We start from the raw sequence: 21,173 nt of genomic DNA, 5'->3' as shown, positions 1-21,173 counted from the left end.
AAGGTGAAGGGACCTGGCTTAGCTCACACAACTGTCAAGAGCTGAAGCCGGATTTTAGACCCAAATGTCACCATCTACAACCCTTTCACTGAACCATTGACTCCTATCTGTCTGTATCCTCACTTTCCACAATACTGTATCCTCAACTGTGAATTCTAGTCATCCCTGCCTGCTATTTCAGTAGTGATGGGCCACTGAGTCTCCACCTATGTCTCCTAGCATTTCCTGCTCTCTGTGGCTCACCCTTGAGGACAAGAAGTTAATGACTCTTAAATGCAAATCTCTGGCCCCACTTTCCTGAGCTTCATGTATGTATTTCCAAATTTTCTACATGTTCCTCGAGCCCTTCACATTTCTCACTCCCCAAGTTTCCAGTGTATCCTTTTTCTCCTCTGATGACATCATCATTGACCCAGTTATCCAGGAGGTAAGTCCCTGATGAGTTATATATGACTCTTTCCTCACTCCAAACCTATGAGTAGGTAGACTTTCTATTTATGTGTTGGAAGCTGAGACTTAGAAAGTTTAAGTTACTAGAACAAGGTTATACAACTAGATAGGGTGGAGCTAGAAGATCAGCTTAGGTTTCTCTGACTGCAGAGCCCTTTTCCACTCATCACACTGCCTCTGATTTTTTTAAAGAGTGACTATTGCTTTACTGTAGACAAAACAACTTTATATATATTACCTCATCAATACCCTCAATAACTCAGGAGACAGAAGCTCAGAATGTTATAATGACTTGTCAACCATGACTCAGCTAGTTGAGAAGATGAAACAAAAAGTGAGATTAATACAAAGACTATCAAAATCATTCCATTCACAGCTATATAGGGTTCATAAATATGGTGAATGTTCAGCCTTACTAGGGAGCAAATAAATAAGGCTAAGCTCTGATAGTGAGATTCCATTTTCACTTAGAAAACTATAAAAGAGGACAAAACAGTAACAAAAGCAACAGTGTTGATAAGGGTTTTTGAAAAACTAGCACTATCATATATTGATGGAGGAAAATTTTGAACTACTTTCCAAAGGACTTGGGAAAGTTCACTTGTCAAGTTCTCTTTGGAAAGTTCACTTGTCAAAATTTATACTAAAAAAAATGTACTCCACATTTGTAGCAAAGTACATATATATAATTTATACATACTCTTGGATACTATCCTGCAACCAAAATATATTTAGAAGAATGCTAATGGTATATGAAAATTTTTATCATTTGTTTTAAGTCAGAAAAGCAGGTCACAAACTTTATATACAATTTTTAGTAATGTAAAAATTATATATGGTTTTATATATTATGTACATTTATATTATATGTAAAAGTGGAGGGATATCAGTTGAAATGATAAAGTTTTTTTCTCAGTAGTAGTGCTATAGGTAATTTCTTCTTTCTTCTTTCCGCTTTTCTATATTTTCCAAATTTCCTGAAATTAGTATCTTACTTCTGTAATTAGAAATCAAAGTTATTATGAACAATAACCTGCCATTGGTCTGAGTCTATCTTACTGGATAAAAGTCCTTCTAAGCATGCCACACAATCTCCTTAACAGCCTGTACTGCCCACCTTAGCAAGCACAGCCTTTGTCATCTTGTCATATGTATCTGACCTAGCCACTCATCATTCCTGACACATAGTTTCTTTTTTTAAGCCTAAATAATTGTGCATACAGATCCATCTTCCTAGAATCCATATACTATTCCTTGGTCTTATGAAGTCCCACTTACATCCTTTATAGCCTAGTGTGTAGATCATTTACTTGGTCAAGCTCCAGGCTGAGTCGGTTGCTCCTTCTAATGTACTCCCATCGGACTTGGTATGATTTTCAGTTGTAGCACTAAGCACATTGCAATATTAATATTTATTCATGTTAGTCTCCCATGTGGGATTCTTTGAAGTTATCTTTAATACAGAGGTGATACTCAATAAGTTTAATTTATTTGATAAATAAATGAATAAGGGAATAACAAATAGCTTTGTATCATTTTTTAACACTTAAAAATTGATTTTTAGAGAGAGAGGAAGGGAGAGGGAGAGAAAGAAACATCAATGTGAAAGCAAAATATCAATTGGCTGCTTCCTGCACGCCTCCTACCAGGGAACAAGCCTGCAACCCAAGTGTGTGCCCTGACCAAGAATCAAACTGTCAACTTTATGGTACACAGGAAGATGCCCAACCAACTCAATCAAACCAGCCAGGGCTCTACCTTTTTTTAAAAATATATTTTTATTGAATTCAGAGAGGAAGGGAGAGGGAGAGAGAAAGAGAGAAACATCACTGATGAGACAGAATCATTAACCAGCTGCCTCCTGCACGCCCCCTATTGGGGATTAAGCCCACAGCCTGGGTGTGTGCCCTTGACCAAAACAAACCCCGGACCTTCAGTCTCCAGGCGGACGCTCTATCCACTGAGCCAAACTGGCTAGGGCTAGGGCTCATTTTTTAACACCTTAATTGCTTATTTCTTAAAAGCTTTGCTTTTAGTTGTCTGATGACTGAGGGGCCATTAGCCATCTATAACATAAGGACTCAAAGCAGCAATCTTCAAATGTAAGAGGATTTTGAAAAACTATGAACCTCTGACACATTTTTAAGTTGGCTTATAAATTTTTCAACATAAGTTTAAGTGGTGGCAAAAGATGTCATTCCTGTTTATTGTATGCGTGTTAAATGGATTTTTGTCAAAACTTGGGAGCTGCACTTTCAATGTATTCAATTTATGGAAGACAAATAAATTTATGTAGTCAGTTCTCATTGTCAAGCCAATCAGTTGACTTTATCTCAAAAAGTATAACTTTACTTTAAAATGGGTGGGGGCAGGCTAGAAGAGGTCAATGGGGGGGAAATGGGGGACATATGTAATACTTTCAACAATAAAGATTTAAAAAATGAAGATAGTTAATGTGTATTAATTTATTAAATTATTAAAAATTAAATAAGCAATCAAATAAATAGTTAATTAAAATCCCTTATCCTCCAACTCCTTTCTGAAATCTATTCTAAGCTAGGTAAGACACAATTGCCTTCTTGTGTAAATGGAATTCATTCAAATAATCTGGCAATACTGTCACCTTTATGGTTTTCGTTGACGTTTGCTTTTTGCTAATCATCACCTGAGAATATTTTATCCACTGATTTTAGAGGGAGAGGAACTGCCTTCCGCAGCGGGGAGAGGACAGAGAAAGAGAGAGATTGAAAAATCGATGTGAGAGAGACATGTGGATTGGTTGCCTCTTGCACTCGCCCCCTCTGGAGCTGGGATGTGCCCTTGACCAGGAATCAAACTTGCCACCCTTCTGTGTGCAAGCCGATACTCTAACCATGAGGCAACACTTACCAGGGCATGTTTATGTTTAATAATAACTACTTAAAGAAATAATTTGAGCTTTTCAGAGGAAGGTCCTACTAACATGATAGAGCAGAAGTCAGATTTGGGCTGTAATTCCACTGTAGCCTATTAGTTATGTGACTTTTGCCATTTAACCTCTCTGAATCACAGTCTACAGCTTTGAAAGAAAGGGATTGTCAAATCTTGGCACATATATTATTATTATGCTGAGGATTAAATGATAATGTTTATGTACCCAACCTACAGGAGAAGGTGTATATATAAATACTTATATAGATAAATAGGCATATTTAATTTAATTTGATGTCTAGCAATAATTTAAGAAATTAAAATGGTTATTATTAAATGCCATAATTATCATTTCAACTGTTTTGGATCATGTGCTCTAGAAATGATGGGCTATATAATTATGTGCTATAATGTATGGATCATGGGCCATGTGCTTTTCAAACTCATCATACATAAAATAAATAGCTATTGAAAATATCTGGAAAGCTGACTTTTTAAAATCTCTGTTTTTTTCTTAACAGGGATTTGGGGAATTATTTGAGAATGCAAAACAAAACTATAATACCAGAAACATTTGCAATGGTGATAACAGCGTCTTCTTCAGTAACATCTCACTTCTTGGTACTCCTGTCCTGAAAGATATCAATTTCAAGATAGAAAGAGGACAGCTGTTGGCAGTTGCTGGATCTACTGGAGCAGGCAAGGTAGTTTATGTTATTCTTTATCATTAAGATCTTAATTTGGCCTGCATTTCTTCTTTTTTTTCTAGTTTGTCTGTAGTGTAAAAAGGTATTTTGAAGAATTGTTTACATTGGTATTAGGATAATGCTTAGATATAGTGTTTCTTATAATATAAATTATTCCACTGATAACATCCTCTAGCCTTTATTTCTTCCTATTATTACCAGTGACTTTCTCTACATCTTTCAGTTTTGTAAAGCTCTCAGTGCAGTGTCTTGTACAAGGTGGGCATTCAGTAACTTTATTGAACAAATGAACCATCAATTTTTACCAGTCTGTGGCACACACATTTTTTTCAGAACTTGTCCAGGAAAATCATGGCTTAGATTTTACCCATGTAACCATACAGGCATTTTTTGACATTAGAATTCTGAAACAAATACAATAAAGTCGCAGGATACAAAATCAATGTGCAAAAATCCACTGCCTTCCTATATACTAACAATGAAACTTCAGAAAGAGAAATGAAAAAAAGAAAACAAACAAAAACAATTCCTTTTGCAAATGCAACCAAAAGAATAAAATACTTAATAATAAACTTAACAAAGGGTATGAAGGACCTAGATACTGAAAATTACAAAGCATAATGAAATGGAAATATATTCTGTGTTCATAGGTTAGAAGAATCAACATAGTTAATATGGCCTTGTTACCCAAAACAATATACAGATTTATTGCAGCACTCATCAAAATCTCAATGGCATATTTTAAAGAAATAGAAGAAAACAATTTCCAGATTTGTATGGGATCACAAAAGACTCCGAATAGCCAAAGCAATCCTGAGAAAAAAGAATGAAGCCAGAAGTCTCACACTACCTGACTTCAAATTATACTACAGAGCTACAATAATCAAAACAGCATGGTATTGGCAGAAAAACAGACACACAGACCAATGAAACACAATTGACAACCCAGAAATAGAACCACATGTATATGGGCAAGTAATTTTTGATAAAGGGTCCAAAAACACACAATGGAGAAAAGAAAGCCTCTTCAATAAATGGTGCTGGGAAAATTGGAAAGTCACATGCAAATGAATGAAACTAGATGACAGTTTATCACCATGTAAAAAAATTAATTAAAAATTCATCAAAGACCTAAATATAAGATCTGAAACAATAAATTATATAGAAAAAAAAATAGGTACTAAACTTATGGACCTTGGTTGGAGAGAGCATATTATGAATTTGACTCCCAAGGCAAGGGAAGTAAAAGCAAAAACAAATGACTGGGACTATATCAAACTAAAAAGCTTTTGCACAGCAAAAGAAATGATCAACAAAACAAAAGGCAATCAACTGAATGGGAGATGATATTTGCAAACAACAGCTCCAACTAGGGATTAGTATCCAAACTATATAAAGAATTCATACAACTAACTCAACACCAAATAATCCAATTAATAAATGGGCAGAGGACCTGAACAGAAACCTCTCTGAGAAGACATACAAATGATCAACAGAAATATTCAACTTCACTAGCTATTAGGGAAATGCAAATAAAAGCTACAATGAGATACCAGCTATCACTTGTTAGAATAGCTATTCTCAACAAGATAGGTAATAACAAGTGTTGGAGAGGCTATGGAGAAAAAGGAATCCTCATTCACTGCAGGTGAGAGTGTAAACTGGTACAACCACTATGGAAAGCAGAGTGGCAGTTCCTCAGAAAATTCAGAATAGAGTCACCATATGACCCAGTAATCTCTTTCTTGGGGATCTACCGGAAAAACTCTAAAACATTTATTACAAAGATATATGCACTCCTATGTTCATTGCAACATTATTCACAGTGGCCAAGACATGGAGACAACCAAAGTGTCCTTCAATAGAGGATTAGATAAAGAAGGAAAGATGAAATACTGCCATTTGGGAACATGGGTGGACCTTGAGAATATTATGCTAAGTAAAATAAGTCAGTTGGAAAAGCTATGAACCATATGATTTCACCCATATGAGGGATGTAAAACTGAAACTCAGACAACAGTATGGTGGTTACCAGAGGGAAGGGGGTGGGGCTATAATAAAAGGTAAAGGGAGGCAAATATATGGTCACAGAAGAAGTTTTGACTGGGTGGTGGGCACACAATTTGGTATACAAATCATGTATCATAGAAATGTATACTTGAAACCTATAGGACCTTATTAATGTCATCCCAATCCTACCTAATAATAGACAAATATGCAAATTGACCATACCTCCAACACACCCACAAGCCACGCCCACCATCCAATCAGCGAGTATGCAAATTAACTCAATCAAGATGGCTACAGCCACAGAGAGCAAGGTTTCCTAGGTAACAGAGGAAGCCAAGCTTTCCGCCTGCCCTTGCCAGGCCTAAGCCTCCACTCAAGCTACAAAGTTTCAATTATAGAAGGTAAACAAATTCAAACATAAATGGTGGCAGAATGGAGCTTGAGAGAGCAGGCCAGGGTTGCTCCCAGCAACAGGGGAAGCAAAGCTTTCCGCACACCCTGGCCGGGCCCACCCGCTTAAGGCTACAAAGTTTCAATTATAACCCCAACAGAAATGGCTGCCGGCCACGGAGGGAGCCCCAGGCTGGCAGTTAGGGGCAATCAGGAAGGCAGGCAGGCAAGCAGTTAGGGGCAATCAGGAAGGCAGGCAGGCAAGCAGTTGGGAGCCAGCAGTCCTGGATTGTGAGAGGGATCCCAATTTGGAGAGGGTACAGGCTGGGCTGAGGTACAACCCCCCCTTGGTGCACGAATTTCATGCACCAGGCCTCTAGTAAATTTAATAAAAAAGAATTTTGGAGAATGGACTAAGATTTACATATGATTTATTATGAGGGAAAATTTTTAAGTGGGATAGTTTTTTGAAGAAAATACATAAGAATGTTAAGTTGTTCAGTGCTGGTCAGCCTCCCGCCCTCCCCACCCCGCTACTTTCTTTTGTCGTAGGTTAGAAAGCAAAAATAGGTAAAGGTTCAAACCTCATTGTCAGGAGAAGAGAAGGCTTTATAGTGATCTTTAAGAATATGAGCTATCATTCAGATAATGATGAAACACTTGATCTCTTTAGGAAATAAATTTAAAGGACATAAAGGAATCAAATCAGAGATGTAAATCAGAGCTACACATTTATTTAATTAAACGTCTTTGAGAAAATGGTATGGTTTTTTGTTCTAATGTACATTAGGCATCTTTCATTTAGGAAACATCCTTGAATTATTTTAATTAAGTGAAATTAGTATAAGAATCTGCACCACTGGGTACCCTTGACTGAAGGCTGGCTTGCCACATCTCCCACAGGGTGTGGGGATTTTTCCGTTCTACTGTCTCTACCACAACTGAAATATAGCTCTGTGGCCTTGCTGATAACCCATGACACCTCATAGTCTCCATCCTTTTTCCTGGCCGTGCTCTGGCACTAAGCTTTAGCTTGGTCATAAACACTGAGCATTAGAGGTGTAGAATAAGCAGTTAGCTCCAGCTTTTGCTTACTTTTTAAATAAAATACAGTATCTTCAAAGATTTATTATTTTTTTTGTATTTTTATACATTTATATATATTTAATGATGCTTTCATTTTACTTCATATCTCTCAAAATACCAAAATATTACTATGTATAAATATATAAATTATATCTTTACTTACATATATGTACATAAATATATAAGTATGTATGTTTGCATATATATTTGTATGTTTAACCTGGAAATAATATAATTTAATGATATTGATATTATATTAAATTATATTATATTATATTAAATTATAATGGTCCAAGTTGAATTACTGGTACATAAATAAACAGATGAACCAGTGTAGCAGAATTAAAGCTACAAAAGTAGATCTAAATGCATAAGGTAATGAGTATTTGACAGTGAAGAAAGATGGGCTATTCAAAAAATGGTGTTGGACAACTGGACAGCCACCTGGAGAGCAAACAAAAAAATTGAATCTATATCTCACATCATAGACCTGATGTGTTTGAAATAGATCAGAGAACAAGTACAAAAATAAGACTATAAAATGCTTAAAGTAAACATTGGAGGATGCCTAAAGGAAAAGAAAAAAAAAAATACCATGGAGGAAGAAAGCCTTTATAACTCAAGGTCCAGAAGCCATAAAATAAAAGCTATTAATCACTTAAAAAAACAACACACCAACAAAACGAACCACTTGTGCATGGAAAACAGAAGTAAAAAATGTCACACTAAAGTAAATATATGCAATTTATATCACACAAAGTAATAATCTCTCTCTAAATAAAGTGATCTTAAAATCAAAAGGTAACATACAAACAATCTATTAGAAAAAAACGTGTCCCATGCTCTTACATATATGTGGAATCTAATGAACAAAATAAACCGATGAACAATATAGATCCAAGACATAGAAGTATGGAACAATCTGTTGAATTTTACAGGAAAGGCATGGGTTGGTGGGTGCGGGAGTGAAAGGGGCCAAAGGTGTGAGGCTAAGGGCATCCCAAGTTTTAGAGGTTGGAGAGGTGTGTTTTTTTCTAGTGATTTTAATTATAATAACAACTTTTTGTTACATCTTTGGTCTTCTATTTTTTTTTTAGTTCACTAGCAGTGTACCCCAAATAGGAAGTGCTTAATAAATTTTGAATTGAATGAATAATTATAGAATCTTTTAAAATTAGAATAATATCTCTACTTAGGGTGACAGTTGGTGGCAAGAGCATCTTGAGAGTGATTTGATCAAATGATTTAACTTAATAATGGTTTCATTTCTAGACTTCACTTCTGATGATGATTATGGGAGAACTGGAGCCTTCTGAGGGTAAAATTAAGCACAGTGGAAGAATTTCATTCTGCTCTCAGTTTTCATGGATCATGCCGGGCACCATTAAAGAAAACATTATCTTTGGTGTTTCTTATGATGAGTATAGATATAGGAGTGTCATCAAAGCATGCCAACTAGAAGAGGTAAGTAATTATGTGAAAAATTTCTGATTATGCGTATGAGACCTTCAAACTACTTAAATGATAAATTTAGCTCCCTATTTGACCAGTCAGTCTATATATGTTAAGTTATCACTATTAGGTCATGGTCGGCAAACTCATTAGTCAACAGAACCAAATGTCAACAGTACAACGATTGAAATTTCTTTTGAGAGCCAAATTTTTTAAACTTAAACTATATAGGTGGGTACATTGTTATTAACTTAATTAGGGTACTTCTAAGCTGGCCTTTGCTAAAAACTCAAGGGGCCAAAGAGCCGCATATCGCGGTTTGCTGACCACTGCTATAGGTAAACAACTTTGAGTAAGTCAATTAAGAAAATATGTGAACCTTATTTTTTTAATATGTTTTTATTGATTTTTAGAGGGAGAGGAGGAGTGAGGGGTAGAGAGATAGAAACATCAATGAGAGAAACATCATCGATTGGCTGCCTCCTGCACTCCCTTTCCTGGGGTTTGAGCCCACAAACCCAGGCATGTACCCTGACTGGGAATTGAACCATGACCTCTTGGTTCATGGGTCAACGCTCAACCACTGAGGCACACAGGCTGGGCTGAACCTTGTTTTAAGAAACTTACAAAAACATAGAGAAGATAGACTTTATTTTTAAAATGATGGACTTGTTTAGTTAGAACAAAAACTCTTTATGAAATGATGAGAATTTTGTTCACTCATTAATGAGAAAATGTCCTCAATTGCATGCTTTTTAAAAAGATATTTCAAATTTATGTAAGAGGATTTTAATGATTTTAATTACATCATAGTCTAATGGAATGAGCATTGTCCTGCTTGTAGAGAATTAGAGATAAAATTGTGATTTTTATCTTATTGTTTAGCCTTCAACATAACCTCTAGCTAAAGGAAGATGATGCTGTTGGCTCATTTCATAACAATATTGGGGAATGGGCTAAATCTGCATTGAAAGCATATCAAGTGACATCAGTATGTGGATCTTGTGTTGTTTGATACATAAATTGTATGATGGAGGCTTCAATAATTATTGATGTAAATGATTACAGAGAATATATCATGAGGTTTTCAGAATGATAGATGGCATTCGACACTAGTTGATTACATTGTCATCATTAATGAAAAGAATTGCAGTGTGAATAAAATAAAACAAAATACAGTGCATGGAAAATAGAACATGGCTAATTGCAGAATAGCTAGAACTGCAATTTTTATAATAGGGGGCTGCTTGTTTGTATAAATGGCTCTCTATGTACATAATGACTCACTTAACAGTTTTTAAAAGTCCCAGTCTCTTATTTTTCATATACTCTGAAAGCATAATGAAAATAAGAGCTCTCCTGAAAAAGTATTGGATTTACTTTGAAGAAGATATTCTTCATTCCTCAAAAGCCCTTCTTCCAGGAGTTGTATTTCACAACCTGGAGGTTGGAACACTCAGTAGATTTGTTATAAAAAGTCTGAGTGTTTCCAGGGAACACACACATTTATCTAGGAGGAGACTGGGATGTAGGAGTGGGAATGCCTTGCAAGATAAATGATGGGACTTATTTATTAGTGGAAAGGTGTTGGAAGTTTCTGGTAGGCTTATATTTTGCTTTGAATATACCTTTCCCATAGAAATAATATTATCATGGTGATTTGATTCTCCCAAGTAAACATATATTTAACCCAAATATGGCATAGTTAATTACTACTAATAAATTCAGGGCTAGCGGTCCCTCATTCATATGAACATATACTAAATTCTGAATACTGTGCTAGGTCTTGGGAATGTCATGTGAGTAAGACATGGGCCATTTTCTAAAGGATTCATAGTTTTAATGAGTGGTTGTATGGTATGTGAAATATATCTCCATAAAGTTGTTAAAATAATGAAAGAAAGAGGATAAGAGGAAGACCATATTATTGATTTTTTTCTGATTCCATGGCCAGCCTTAAAATTATTTTTAAAGTGTATAAATCATTTTTTTTACTATACTCACTTGGCTTTACAGCCATCACCACATTTTCTTTTTTTTCTTCTTACTGTTGACAGTATTACAGATGTTGTCCAATTCCTGCCACCCCCTTTACCCTCCTCTTCCCAGCCCCTTCCCCACCCTAGGCCTTCACCATACTGTTGTCTGTGACAGTATGTTATACATATGTGTATATAAGTCTTTGGTTAATCTCTTCCTGTCTCCCACTCACCCCCACACCCCCTGAGATATGTCAATCTGTTCCATGCCTTGAAACCTATTTTGTTTGTCAGTTTATTATGTTCATTAGGTTCCACTTATAAGTAGAATCATATGATATTTGTCTGTCTCTGACTGACTTATTTCATTCAGCATATTTTCCAGGTCCATCCATGCTGTTGCAAAGGGTAAGAAACTTGTTTTCACAGCTGCATACTATTCCATTGTGTAAACGTACCACGGATTTTTTATCCACTCATCTACTGATGGGCACTTGGGCTGTTTCCAGATCTTAGCTGTTGTAAATAGTGCTGCTATGAACATAGGGGTGCATACATTCTTTCTGATTGGTGTTTAGAGCTTCTTAGGATATATTCCTAGAAGTGGAATCACTGGGTCAAACAGTAGTTCCATTGTAAATTTTTTTTAGTACATTCCATATTATTTTCCATAGTGGCTGCACCAATATCATCATATTTTCAAATCCTTTAAAAGAAACCATTTTCAATAAATTTTTATTTCTTCATACCTCCTCTACCCAGCCTTAAGCAATCTTCAGTCTCTAAAATTTTTCTATTCTGGATATTTTACATAAATAGAATCATACAATATAAGGTCTTTTGTGCCTAGATAAATCTTTAAACTTCAAGAAGACAATATCTTTATTTTGAAAACATTTATTGAGTCTTGCTGTGTTTTATGAAAATGTAAATAGAACAAGATCCATATACTTCAGAGGTTCATGGGCCAGTAGAGAAAAAGAGACGTGTCAATAAAGATATAATCTAATAGAAAAAGAAAGAGGCATTTCTTTAAGTGCAAAGGAAGAAGCGTGGGAATCGATGTCTGCCTAATGTAAAAAATAACCTCCACAGGAAGCTCAAGGCTAATGCCCTCCAATGGAATGATTCATTCTGGAATTCCAGTGGTGGCAAGGGTAAAAATTATGGTCTCGTAGTCATTTTTTTATTAGAGATTCCAGTGGAGAGAAGGTTAAGTTGATGGGAAGAATTGGGAGATTGATGAGTAAATGGTCACTAGATTACTGAGAAAAGAAAATGAAATACTTATAAGGTGCCTAATACAGTATCTAGTGCAAATTAACCGTTCAGTGACTAGTAGCTCATTTCTACCAACTTTTTTTACTAGTATTTTTGTTTTACTTTTAAAATTTTATTTTTCAATTAGTATAGTTTACACTCAATCTTATTTTATATTAGTTTCATGTGTACAACATAGTGATTAGACAATCATTACTTGACAGTGTTCCCCTGATATTTCCAGTACCCATCTGGGACTATACTTAGTTATTACATTATTGACTGTATTCCCTATGCTGTACTTTACATTTCTGTGACTATTTTGTAACTGCTATTTGTACTTCTTAATCCCTTCATCTTTTTTACCCAGTCCCCTAACCCCCCTCTCCTCTGGCAACCATCAGTCTGTTCTATCTTTTGAGGTGGAGCATGCTGCTAGAGAGCATTACATAAGTTAATGTGTCTGAGAGTTAGTTCTTGTTATTGAATGAATACAGTGGAAACAAGGTAGAGGTTGATATAATTAAGAAGGAGAACCATGAAGCCAAAAAGCCATGAAAAGTCATCAGCATGAATTTTGATGTTGACAAAAGTAGTTATAAGAGGAAGTTATAAAAGTGGTCATCTATAAATATGGTAGTTGGTCTTTATGACCCAGTCAACGAAAGCTGGAGTATTCTGTGGGAGAAAACAGATGGCATAAGATGATGAGGGTTTGGAATGTAGGCTTTGGTTCCAAGCTCCAGAACGTGGCAATGGGATTGGGAGGTGATTCCATTTTCCATGTTCCTTTCAGATGCCGAAGCAGTACGTAGAGGTTACCTTCTGCCAGACACTGTTCACTGGTGGGAGCAAGGTGAAAACTTTCCTATCCCTTTCCTCAAAGAACGTATAGGCTGGCTGGAGGAAACCATCCATAAAGAGACTATTTCAATATAATATAGCAGGTGTTGGGAGAGAGGTACTCTCAGGGCAGTATGAAAGCTTGGTTGAGGGCTTTCCACCTGCCTGGACCATTCAGGGAAGCTTTCTTGCAAAAGTGGACAAGCTGAAGGATGAATAAAGAGGGAAAAGGAGTTCCGGACAGATGAAAATGTGTGAGCAGGAAAACAGAACATAAAGCCACTTGTTCAGTACAGGGAACCACAAGCCTCTTGACAGAAGCAGAGCGTAACTGGGGTCAGTGGTGGGGAGGAAAGAAGCTGGAGGGCCATGTCTTGGGAGCCTTGTACATTGATCTCAGGAATTTGGTCTTGGAGAGCTTTAATTAGGGAATGATGCAATCAGCTTTGCACGTGTGATATATCACTTCGGGTGTGGCATGAGGTGCAGAATTAAGGTGGACATGATTTGAAGCTTTGTGAGATAGCAGAAAGAACATAGATTTTGAAATCTGACAGAGCTGGGTTACTAAAGAAAGTTACTTACGTTTGCTGAATACTGAGTTTTGTCTTCTGCAGTGTGGGGATAATATTATCCACTTTGTAGGGTTTTCTGTATGATTCTGGCACATAGAAGGTAGTAGTAGTAGTAGTAGTAGTAGTAGTAGTAGTAGTAGTAGTAATAGTATTTGCTACTCTGACAGAAGGAGGGACATTGTAGAAAGCTATTTCAGTAATCCAGATAATGATTATGATGGACATGAGGAGAAAATAATATAAGGAAAGTCATATTCATATACTTAATATTTGCATTTATAGGAAAGGGAATCAGGAAAAATGGGCCTTCAGAGAAGAGTGAGTTTTTTTCTCAAGAGATTAGGAGAGAAGAGAAATGGGTTTAACGTTAAGGATTCCTTGCATAACAGACATTGGAAAGAGGGGCGGGTAGAAATGCTATGGGTCTGGGAAAGAAGGACGTGGAGCTGAACCACATAGAACTGAGATAGCTCATTAAGGCAGAAGGAGCACAGGAATCACTAGCAAAGTGTCTGTGGAGACCACCACTAATGGGCTCCAACAAAAAATTATTAATAACGATGTTGACCTCCATTTTTTAAGATATCAAGTAAACCACTTAGCTTTTCATTTCTAACTACCCCTGAGCTCCTGCTGTTATCTGTCCTGCTGACTTTTGCTTCTGATTTAGACCTTTTAAGCATCTCATAATAGGCAAAAATACTCAGCTGTTCCTAAAATTCCTGTACTTTAAACTGGCAACTGTAGTGAATATAATGAGTACATGACTATATGCTGTTCTGTTCTCTTTCCTGAATGTTTCATATGTTGTTATCTACCAAACTACATGGTGAATTCCTTGAGAACAGCCATGCTAAAACATTTATTTTTGGCATACTTCACCTAGCACATTGATGTGCAGAAGGGTAAATTCTTATTCAATAACTATTTCAGAAATATTTGGAAGTAGGCATGTCAGTTGCAAGAATTTGACTCAGAAACTGTTCTTTTCTGAGCCTCACAATCTAAAAGTTTGAGGAGACAGTTACATAACAGCATATTATTCCTGTGAGTGACAAATAAAAGTAATCAGAAGTGCTCGACTAAATTCCCAGTCAGAATCAAGCTTCTTCTATTTTCAGAGACTTGAGAGTTTCCAACTTTCGTATTTCTGTTGTGATTATTGTTAAGCAAGTGTTCACATCTTTGGAAAAGGCCAGTGAGAACCTCCCAGAATGAAAGCTTTATTTTTTTAAGTATGGCAGAGTTCTGAGCATAGAAACATGAAATACCTCCGGCTGTTGCCAGCAAAAGAATCCTTCACATTCTGTTTGTGGCCCCTATCACCAAATACAAATACTCCTGATGCAATGTTTTCGTTTTGACTGCCAAAGTTGATCTGTTTCTTCATGTACTACACCTAGACTTGGAACTGGAGATGAGAATGGAAGATTTCCTTCCTCGTTTTGGTGTTTTTATTCAGCTCTAATATCTACAGAGCACTTGCGTATATAACGACGCTTGGTGTCATAGGAGTGGGCAGGTAGATGTACATGTGCTTGGAGAGGAAGAAGCACGCACAACATATTTCACATAGTTTTCTGATTTCAGTTTGTTGAAAACTATTCACTCAGCGGGACAGCTCCAAGTCGTTATCACAGGGAAGGGCATGGAGAGAGTTCCGTGCTGCCAGAATAACTTGTGATGTGCAAACGTGAGCAAGCAAGTCGTGTTCAGTTTCTTCCCCTTCAGTCCTCTTTTAGGAACATCTCCATGTCTTGCTTATATATCCTACTTTGGATCTAGATGACAATAGAATGGATTCCTAGGCAAATTGATCACTACTTTTTAAATACCATTTTATAGCCCTGTGCCTATTAACTTATCCTCCCCCCCCCCCTTTTTTTCTTTCCACACACCCAGACTATCCTTAGAGTCCTAAATATTTGTAACTTTTATAAGTAGCATTGGAGACTTTGCTAGCTTAAAAAGAGAAATCAACATAATTAGGCCCTTGTTAAATCACTTATCTCTTTAGGAGATTAGAATCATATTTTCTTATTGAAAGAGTGATGGACTTCACTGCTCTCTTGCCTTTTTTTATTCCCAGAATACTACCTCTTTTGCACTTCACTGATTCCTCACCCTACCACACAACCCCACAGATGACAGCAAGAAAATTCTAGGCAGGCCAGTGTTTGAATGACAAGAATTTGAACTGCTTTTATTCAGCCAGTCAGTCTTTTATGAAAGTACCTGGGTTTGGAGAAGTAATTAGCGTTTATAATAGTGCATGGTGAGAGACGGGGGCGTGAGAGGTCAGGGGCTTAGGATATGTATTTGGTTTCCACAAAGTTGTTGAGATCCTTTTGTAACTGCAAAATGGGCACATTATTTGTCATGGCAGTCATTGCATAGGCATTGTAATAAAAACATTTAGTGTGTAAGTTGAAGAACTAAAATCTGTGTTGTCTATTTCACCTCTGCTTGGCATGTTTCATATTTAAGACAGTAGGAGAAAAAATTGGGAGGGAAGTTGGCAAGAAGTTACTAAAAGAAAAAAAAAACTTAGGAGGGATATTGGCAAGAAGTATGAAAAACTTGGGAGGGAAGCAAGAAAAGAAAAAAGTTGATGACTGTTCTGGAAAATAAATTCCATCAGACAGATACTACAAGCTGAATGAATTTAATTTAAATTTTGACCTCTGGATTTCCAGATCTGGCCAAAATAACCTGCATTGAACGGGTTTTAACCTTTAGATGACCAATCTACTATTGCAGGAGAATTCAGGAATGTTCAGTTGGGAGATCTGTAAATAAAAAGGTGCCATAGGAATTAACATTTGCATTCAATAGTAGCCAAGACAACGGACATCTAATACAAATATTTGAAACTCATTGAACTATGTCCCCTAAACCAGAATAAACCACACTAAGTGACTGTACCTGAACTACCTGCAATTTGCTACTGATAGGTAATTAAGTTTGAAAGGATTGCTGTTCGTTTACTGTAATATGAAGCAAGTGCATTTTTTTTATGAGACTATGAACTGAAACCCAATAGAAATAGCATGGCGTTTCCTGAACAAAACTGTTATTTCATTTAATTTGAACCTTGTAACTTAAAAAATAATTAGTAGTTAACGTTGATTGAGCAAGCACATCAGCAAGGCTGTGCTAAGCACTTGGAATTTTCACTTTCTAGTTATCTAGTCACAACTTTGCCTAGAGTTTGCAGTCAAAAGGAATGTGTGCTAAATCCTAAAAGTATGAGCTAGGTTTTAGGAATTAAAATTACAATCCTGGAACTAATTATTAACAAATAATTAGTGATACCGCATGCCTTACACCTTTGGAAAACAAAAGGTTTTCTTACATTTCTAAAACCAAAAATAGCCCTAAGACTGTCTCTCTTAGTAAGTTTGGGCAAATCAACAGAACAGTAGTATAAAAATTTAATTATAACTGGATCCAGCTAGTTGATGAATAGATAATGAAATTAAGGTATTTAAACCATACCTTTATATATAAAAAAAGAAACAACAAAAAAAATCATTCTCTTCCAAATGTGTAAGGCATGCTGTATCATTACATACATGCCTGGTGTTTCATCCCTCTGGAAGAACTGAGATTCTGGGCCCTGCACTCGGAGTTTCCCATCGTGTTTTGTGATGGCTAACTAAACCAGATCAGGAGGAGGTTTTACACTTATATTTTAATAGAACCTTAGAACTTGGTAATGTTCATAATAACCTTTACAGGAAAGGAAACTTTTTCCTTTCTTTTCTAAAAATTATTAGTGTAAGTGCTCTCTAAACAAAATAGCCTTTGAAATGACCATTGTGTTATCATTAATATGTTGCAAAACCAAAACTACCTAATTTTTATTTAGAAGGTTTAGTTACCCTTGATTCAAATTTTATAAATTAAAAAAAAATTGATTTCAACAAATATTGTGAAGTTTCTACTATGGACACAGTACTGTGTTAAGCACTCTGTATGCTGTGTGCAAGTATAACAAGGGTGCCTATCTGCAATGAACTTTTGACTTACAGATATCTTGGGGTAAAAGGCATTTAAATATATTTATTTAATAAATATTTGTGAGTGCAAGCATTGAACTAGGGACTTTGCCAAACTCTTGGAATTATTAATAAGCAAGATAAAAATCCCTGTCCTCAAAGTTTTTATTCTATTGGAGATGAACAAGTGAGAACCAGTGCAGTTTGATACACCCTATGATATTGGTCAATACAAGATCCTTATATGAGAGTACAGAGCAGTGACACTTAATCTGGACTTAAAAGGTCAGACATGGTATTCCTGGAGGAAGTGACATCTAAGGTGAGAGATGACAAATGAGTAAGAATCATTTGAGTGAAGACTAGGGAGAGAGAACATTCCAGAAAGAGAATAGAATATATAAGGCCTGAAGCCCAGAGGGAACATTGTAGATTCAGGGATCTACAGTCAGTTGCATGTGGCTGAGATGGAGAATAAAATGAGCCTGGAGCCAAGAGACAACATGGCACGTTTGTGGGAGCTCGAGTAATGCAGCAAGGCTGGAGTACGGAAAGGAAGGGGTACAGGGTGAGAGCTGCGCTGCCAGAGGACAGTCAGATCATGGTTTCTGCCTCCCCACATGCCAGCAATAAAAACATAGCCAAAGGATGCGGAAAGACAGAAGTGCTGTACTTCACTTTCACGTTTCATAGAACTGGTACAATCCAGTTCTCCTACAGCACGCGGGCTACAGAGGAGTCAGGGAGCATGATGCTAAGTGGGAGCAGAAAAGTACCCTGGGAGGAGAGCAAATGGGTCCACGGTAGCTTTTCTTTATTGGGAAAGTGCCATAATCAAAACTGTGTCTTAGAGCTTCATCTAGCACAATACGCAAACTGGAGGGGGATAACGAAGATGTTGTGTTTAGAAGTTTATGAAATTCTTCACATCTTAAAGAATAAGATATGAAAATTTAAGAAACTTGTTTAAGATCCTCAAAATTGACAGCATCGGCAACAGAATCCAAATCTTCTGACTCCTTAGTGATATACTAATAGAGATGTTGCCTATTAGAAAAGAAACTCTATTGTAGACTCTAATGACTTATCCACTGAACATTGCTCAGTTTAAGTTAATCGCACTATTATTGTAATAGTATTATTAAGCCATCAAAGTTATAAATCAGCTATTTGTAGAAGAAAAGATAACGATAACAAAGATTTGTGAACTAATAGCATTGAGAATTCCATAGTTTAGTTTTAAAAAGTATTTTCAGGATATTTACATATGTAAATGATATATTAAGCTACCACAATTCTAAATAAGTGTATCTTAGGGAAGCCATCTATACTTACACACTTAAAATTTGAATAAGTCGGGAAATTTCTTCCCAGATCTTCTCCCAAATTATCTTTCCCCTTTCTTCTCTCCTTCAGGCCTCATAACCTCAAATTTAAAATATGAAGTCTAAGAGGGTGGGCAATCAGCACAGGCAAGGAAACCTGCTCAGGGCAAGTTGAGCCATTGGTGGTGAGAAAATAAGGACCAGGGTAGGATTACTTCAGAGATAATGGGTGAGTGGGAATTGAAGCCCATCTCCTACGGAACTGAATTACGAAGCAGAAGGCTAGTTACTAAGGACCTGGGAGGTATGTTAGGAACTCCAGAGCAGGATCAACTGCAAGTTAATACTGTATGTGCCAATGAAGTCCTGAGAACAGAGTGCTTTTTCATGGATTGGATTTCTCCCAGCATCTTGGGTGGGTAGACCTAGAAGAGATAGTTAAGGAATTAGTAGCTTCTTAAATGCCAAGTCTTAGATCAACTGAATCAAAATCATCTCGTGAGCTTTCAAAAACTAGATTTATTTCAGAGAATTTGAAATCTGGAGTCCAGAAATCTATAGTTGCATAAGTTTAATGTAGAACCAGAATAAGATAAAGAAGTCTTTATTTGTTTCAAGTTTCTTTTTTGCCTTTACTTCCTTGGGAACATTTACCCAAAGATATCTTAAATTACTGAATTTTACAGTTCTTCCTTTAAAAATGCTCATTATTAGTTTTCATATACAATTACAGACCTATACACAAATAGAAATAAACACTAAAAGTCAAAGGGTATTAACAGAATTACATATATTTTCACAAGTTCATACATAAAACTATATATGTGTGTATATGCATGAATATTAAATAATACTTTAATATTGGTGTCAAAAACTATAATATTCATTATAATAGTGTTTTTTGTACTTTTGTTGGGACCAGTAAAATATATTGGAATTTAGTTTTCTGCTGTAAATTTGGTCAGTACCAAAGCTTAGTGAAGGAAGAGCTTTTGTTTTCCAAGTTGACAATAAGGTCTCACTCCTTATGCTTCTAGCAAGGATTAATCTTTAGCCAGTATTTAATATATATTTCCATATATAGCTCTTTGTAATCATGTGTGACTTAGGTCAACAAATTATCTTTCCTAATAAAAGAGAACTCCAATTTTTAATTTATTAATTCATTCATGTATCTTTTCTGCTGTAGGAATTAACCTCTGTGAATATATATCATACAGAGGTACACAGGTCTTTTAAGATAACACATCCACATTTACAACAGCTATGTGTAAAAATGGTTAATTCATTCTTTCTCTCTCTCTCCGGTACTCTCCTGGCTTTCTCACATTCTCTCCTTTCCTTACCTCTGTTCCCCCCAACACTTTTCTTCTCCCTCCTTCTTGCCCATTTCCTTGTACATAAAGCACAATACAAGTGTTCAGTAATTATTAAACATTAATACCAATGGCATTAACTCTCTAATGATTTACTGTGAAAGATATGCTTTATTGAATGGCATTACCTCTAAAGTTCATGTTGCCCCAACCCAGCTTTTCTCCCTCCTCTATTACCACAAACAGCTATATTGTCAAGGTTCTTCTAAAGAGTGATAAGGCAGCCATAAAACAAGGTTTATGGCATTTGCCTATCTACAAAGTCACAAGAAGTTCAAATGCACTCACCAAATATTGCAAAATCACACAGGATCATTAAATGTAATACTCTACCCTTTCTTTCATCTCTCTCTCTCTCTCTCTTTCTCTCTCTCTTCCCCCTCAATATACTAGCTCCCTGTATCACTCCTCTATTGTATATTCAGGTCCGAGTTAATGGCCTTTATATTAGCAATTCTTCTTTAACAACTCCTGGTTTGTCTGGCTTACTTGAATAATATTAGAGTGATGAAGTTAGACGCATTTAAAAGAGTAAAATGGTAAGCATTTGTGTAAATAGTGCATATATCATAAGGGTATATATATTATACACTCCTTACTAATAAAATAAGTTTATCTTTATTGCATACTTATTATAACATTACTTTGACCCTCCCTGGTACTCTTTACCTAACTATTTTAAAGTACTTTACAATCTAAAAAAGACCTAATGTAAGCACAGAATCCTTTGAAGTTGTTATTTGCCTCTCAAACCAGCAAATTATAAAGGTAATTAGTCAAAGAACAAGTCTCTACATGAGTAGACATAA

General features: G+C 36.1%; 1 protein-coding gene across 1 annotated transcript in view; it reads left to right on the top strand.

The window, feature by feature from the left end:
- CFTR (CF transmembrane conductance regulator) overlaps positions 1-21,173 on the top strand; it is a 194,069-nt gene that overhangs the window by 70,414 nt on the left and 102,482 nt on the right. The window contains exons 10-11 of the mRNA XM_054726453.1: positions 3,882-4,064; positions 8,826-9,017. Coding sequence (XP_054582428.1) covers positions 3,882-4,064; positions 8,826-9,017 — 375 coding nt within the window. The remainder of the gene's footprint in view (positions 1-3,881; positions 4,065-8,825; positions 9,018-21,173) is intronic.

Source organism: Eptesicus fuscus, chromosome 14 (genome assembly GCF_027574615.1).
Source record: "Eptesicus fuscus isolate TK198812 chromosome 14, DD_ASM_mEF_20220401, whole genome shotgun sequence".
Taxonomy (NCBI): Eukaryota; Metazoa; Chordata; class Mammalia; order Chiroptera; family Vespertilionidae; genus Eptesicus; species Eptesicus fuscus.
The sequence above is the reverse complement of the archived record's forward strand: the minus strand, read 5'-3'. Positions and strand labels throughout refer to the sequence as shown.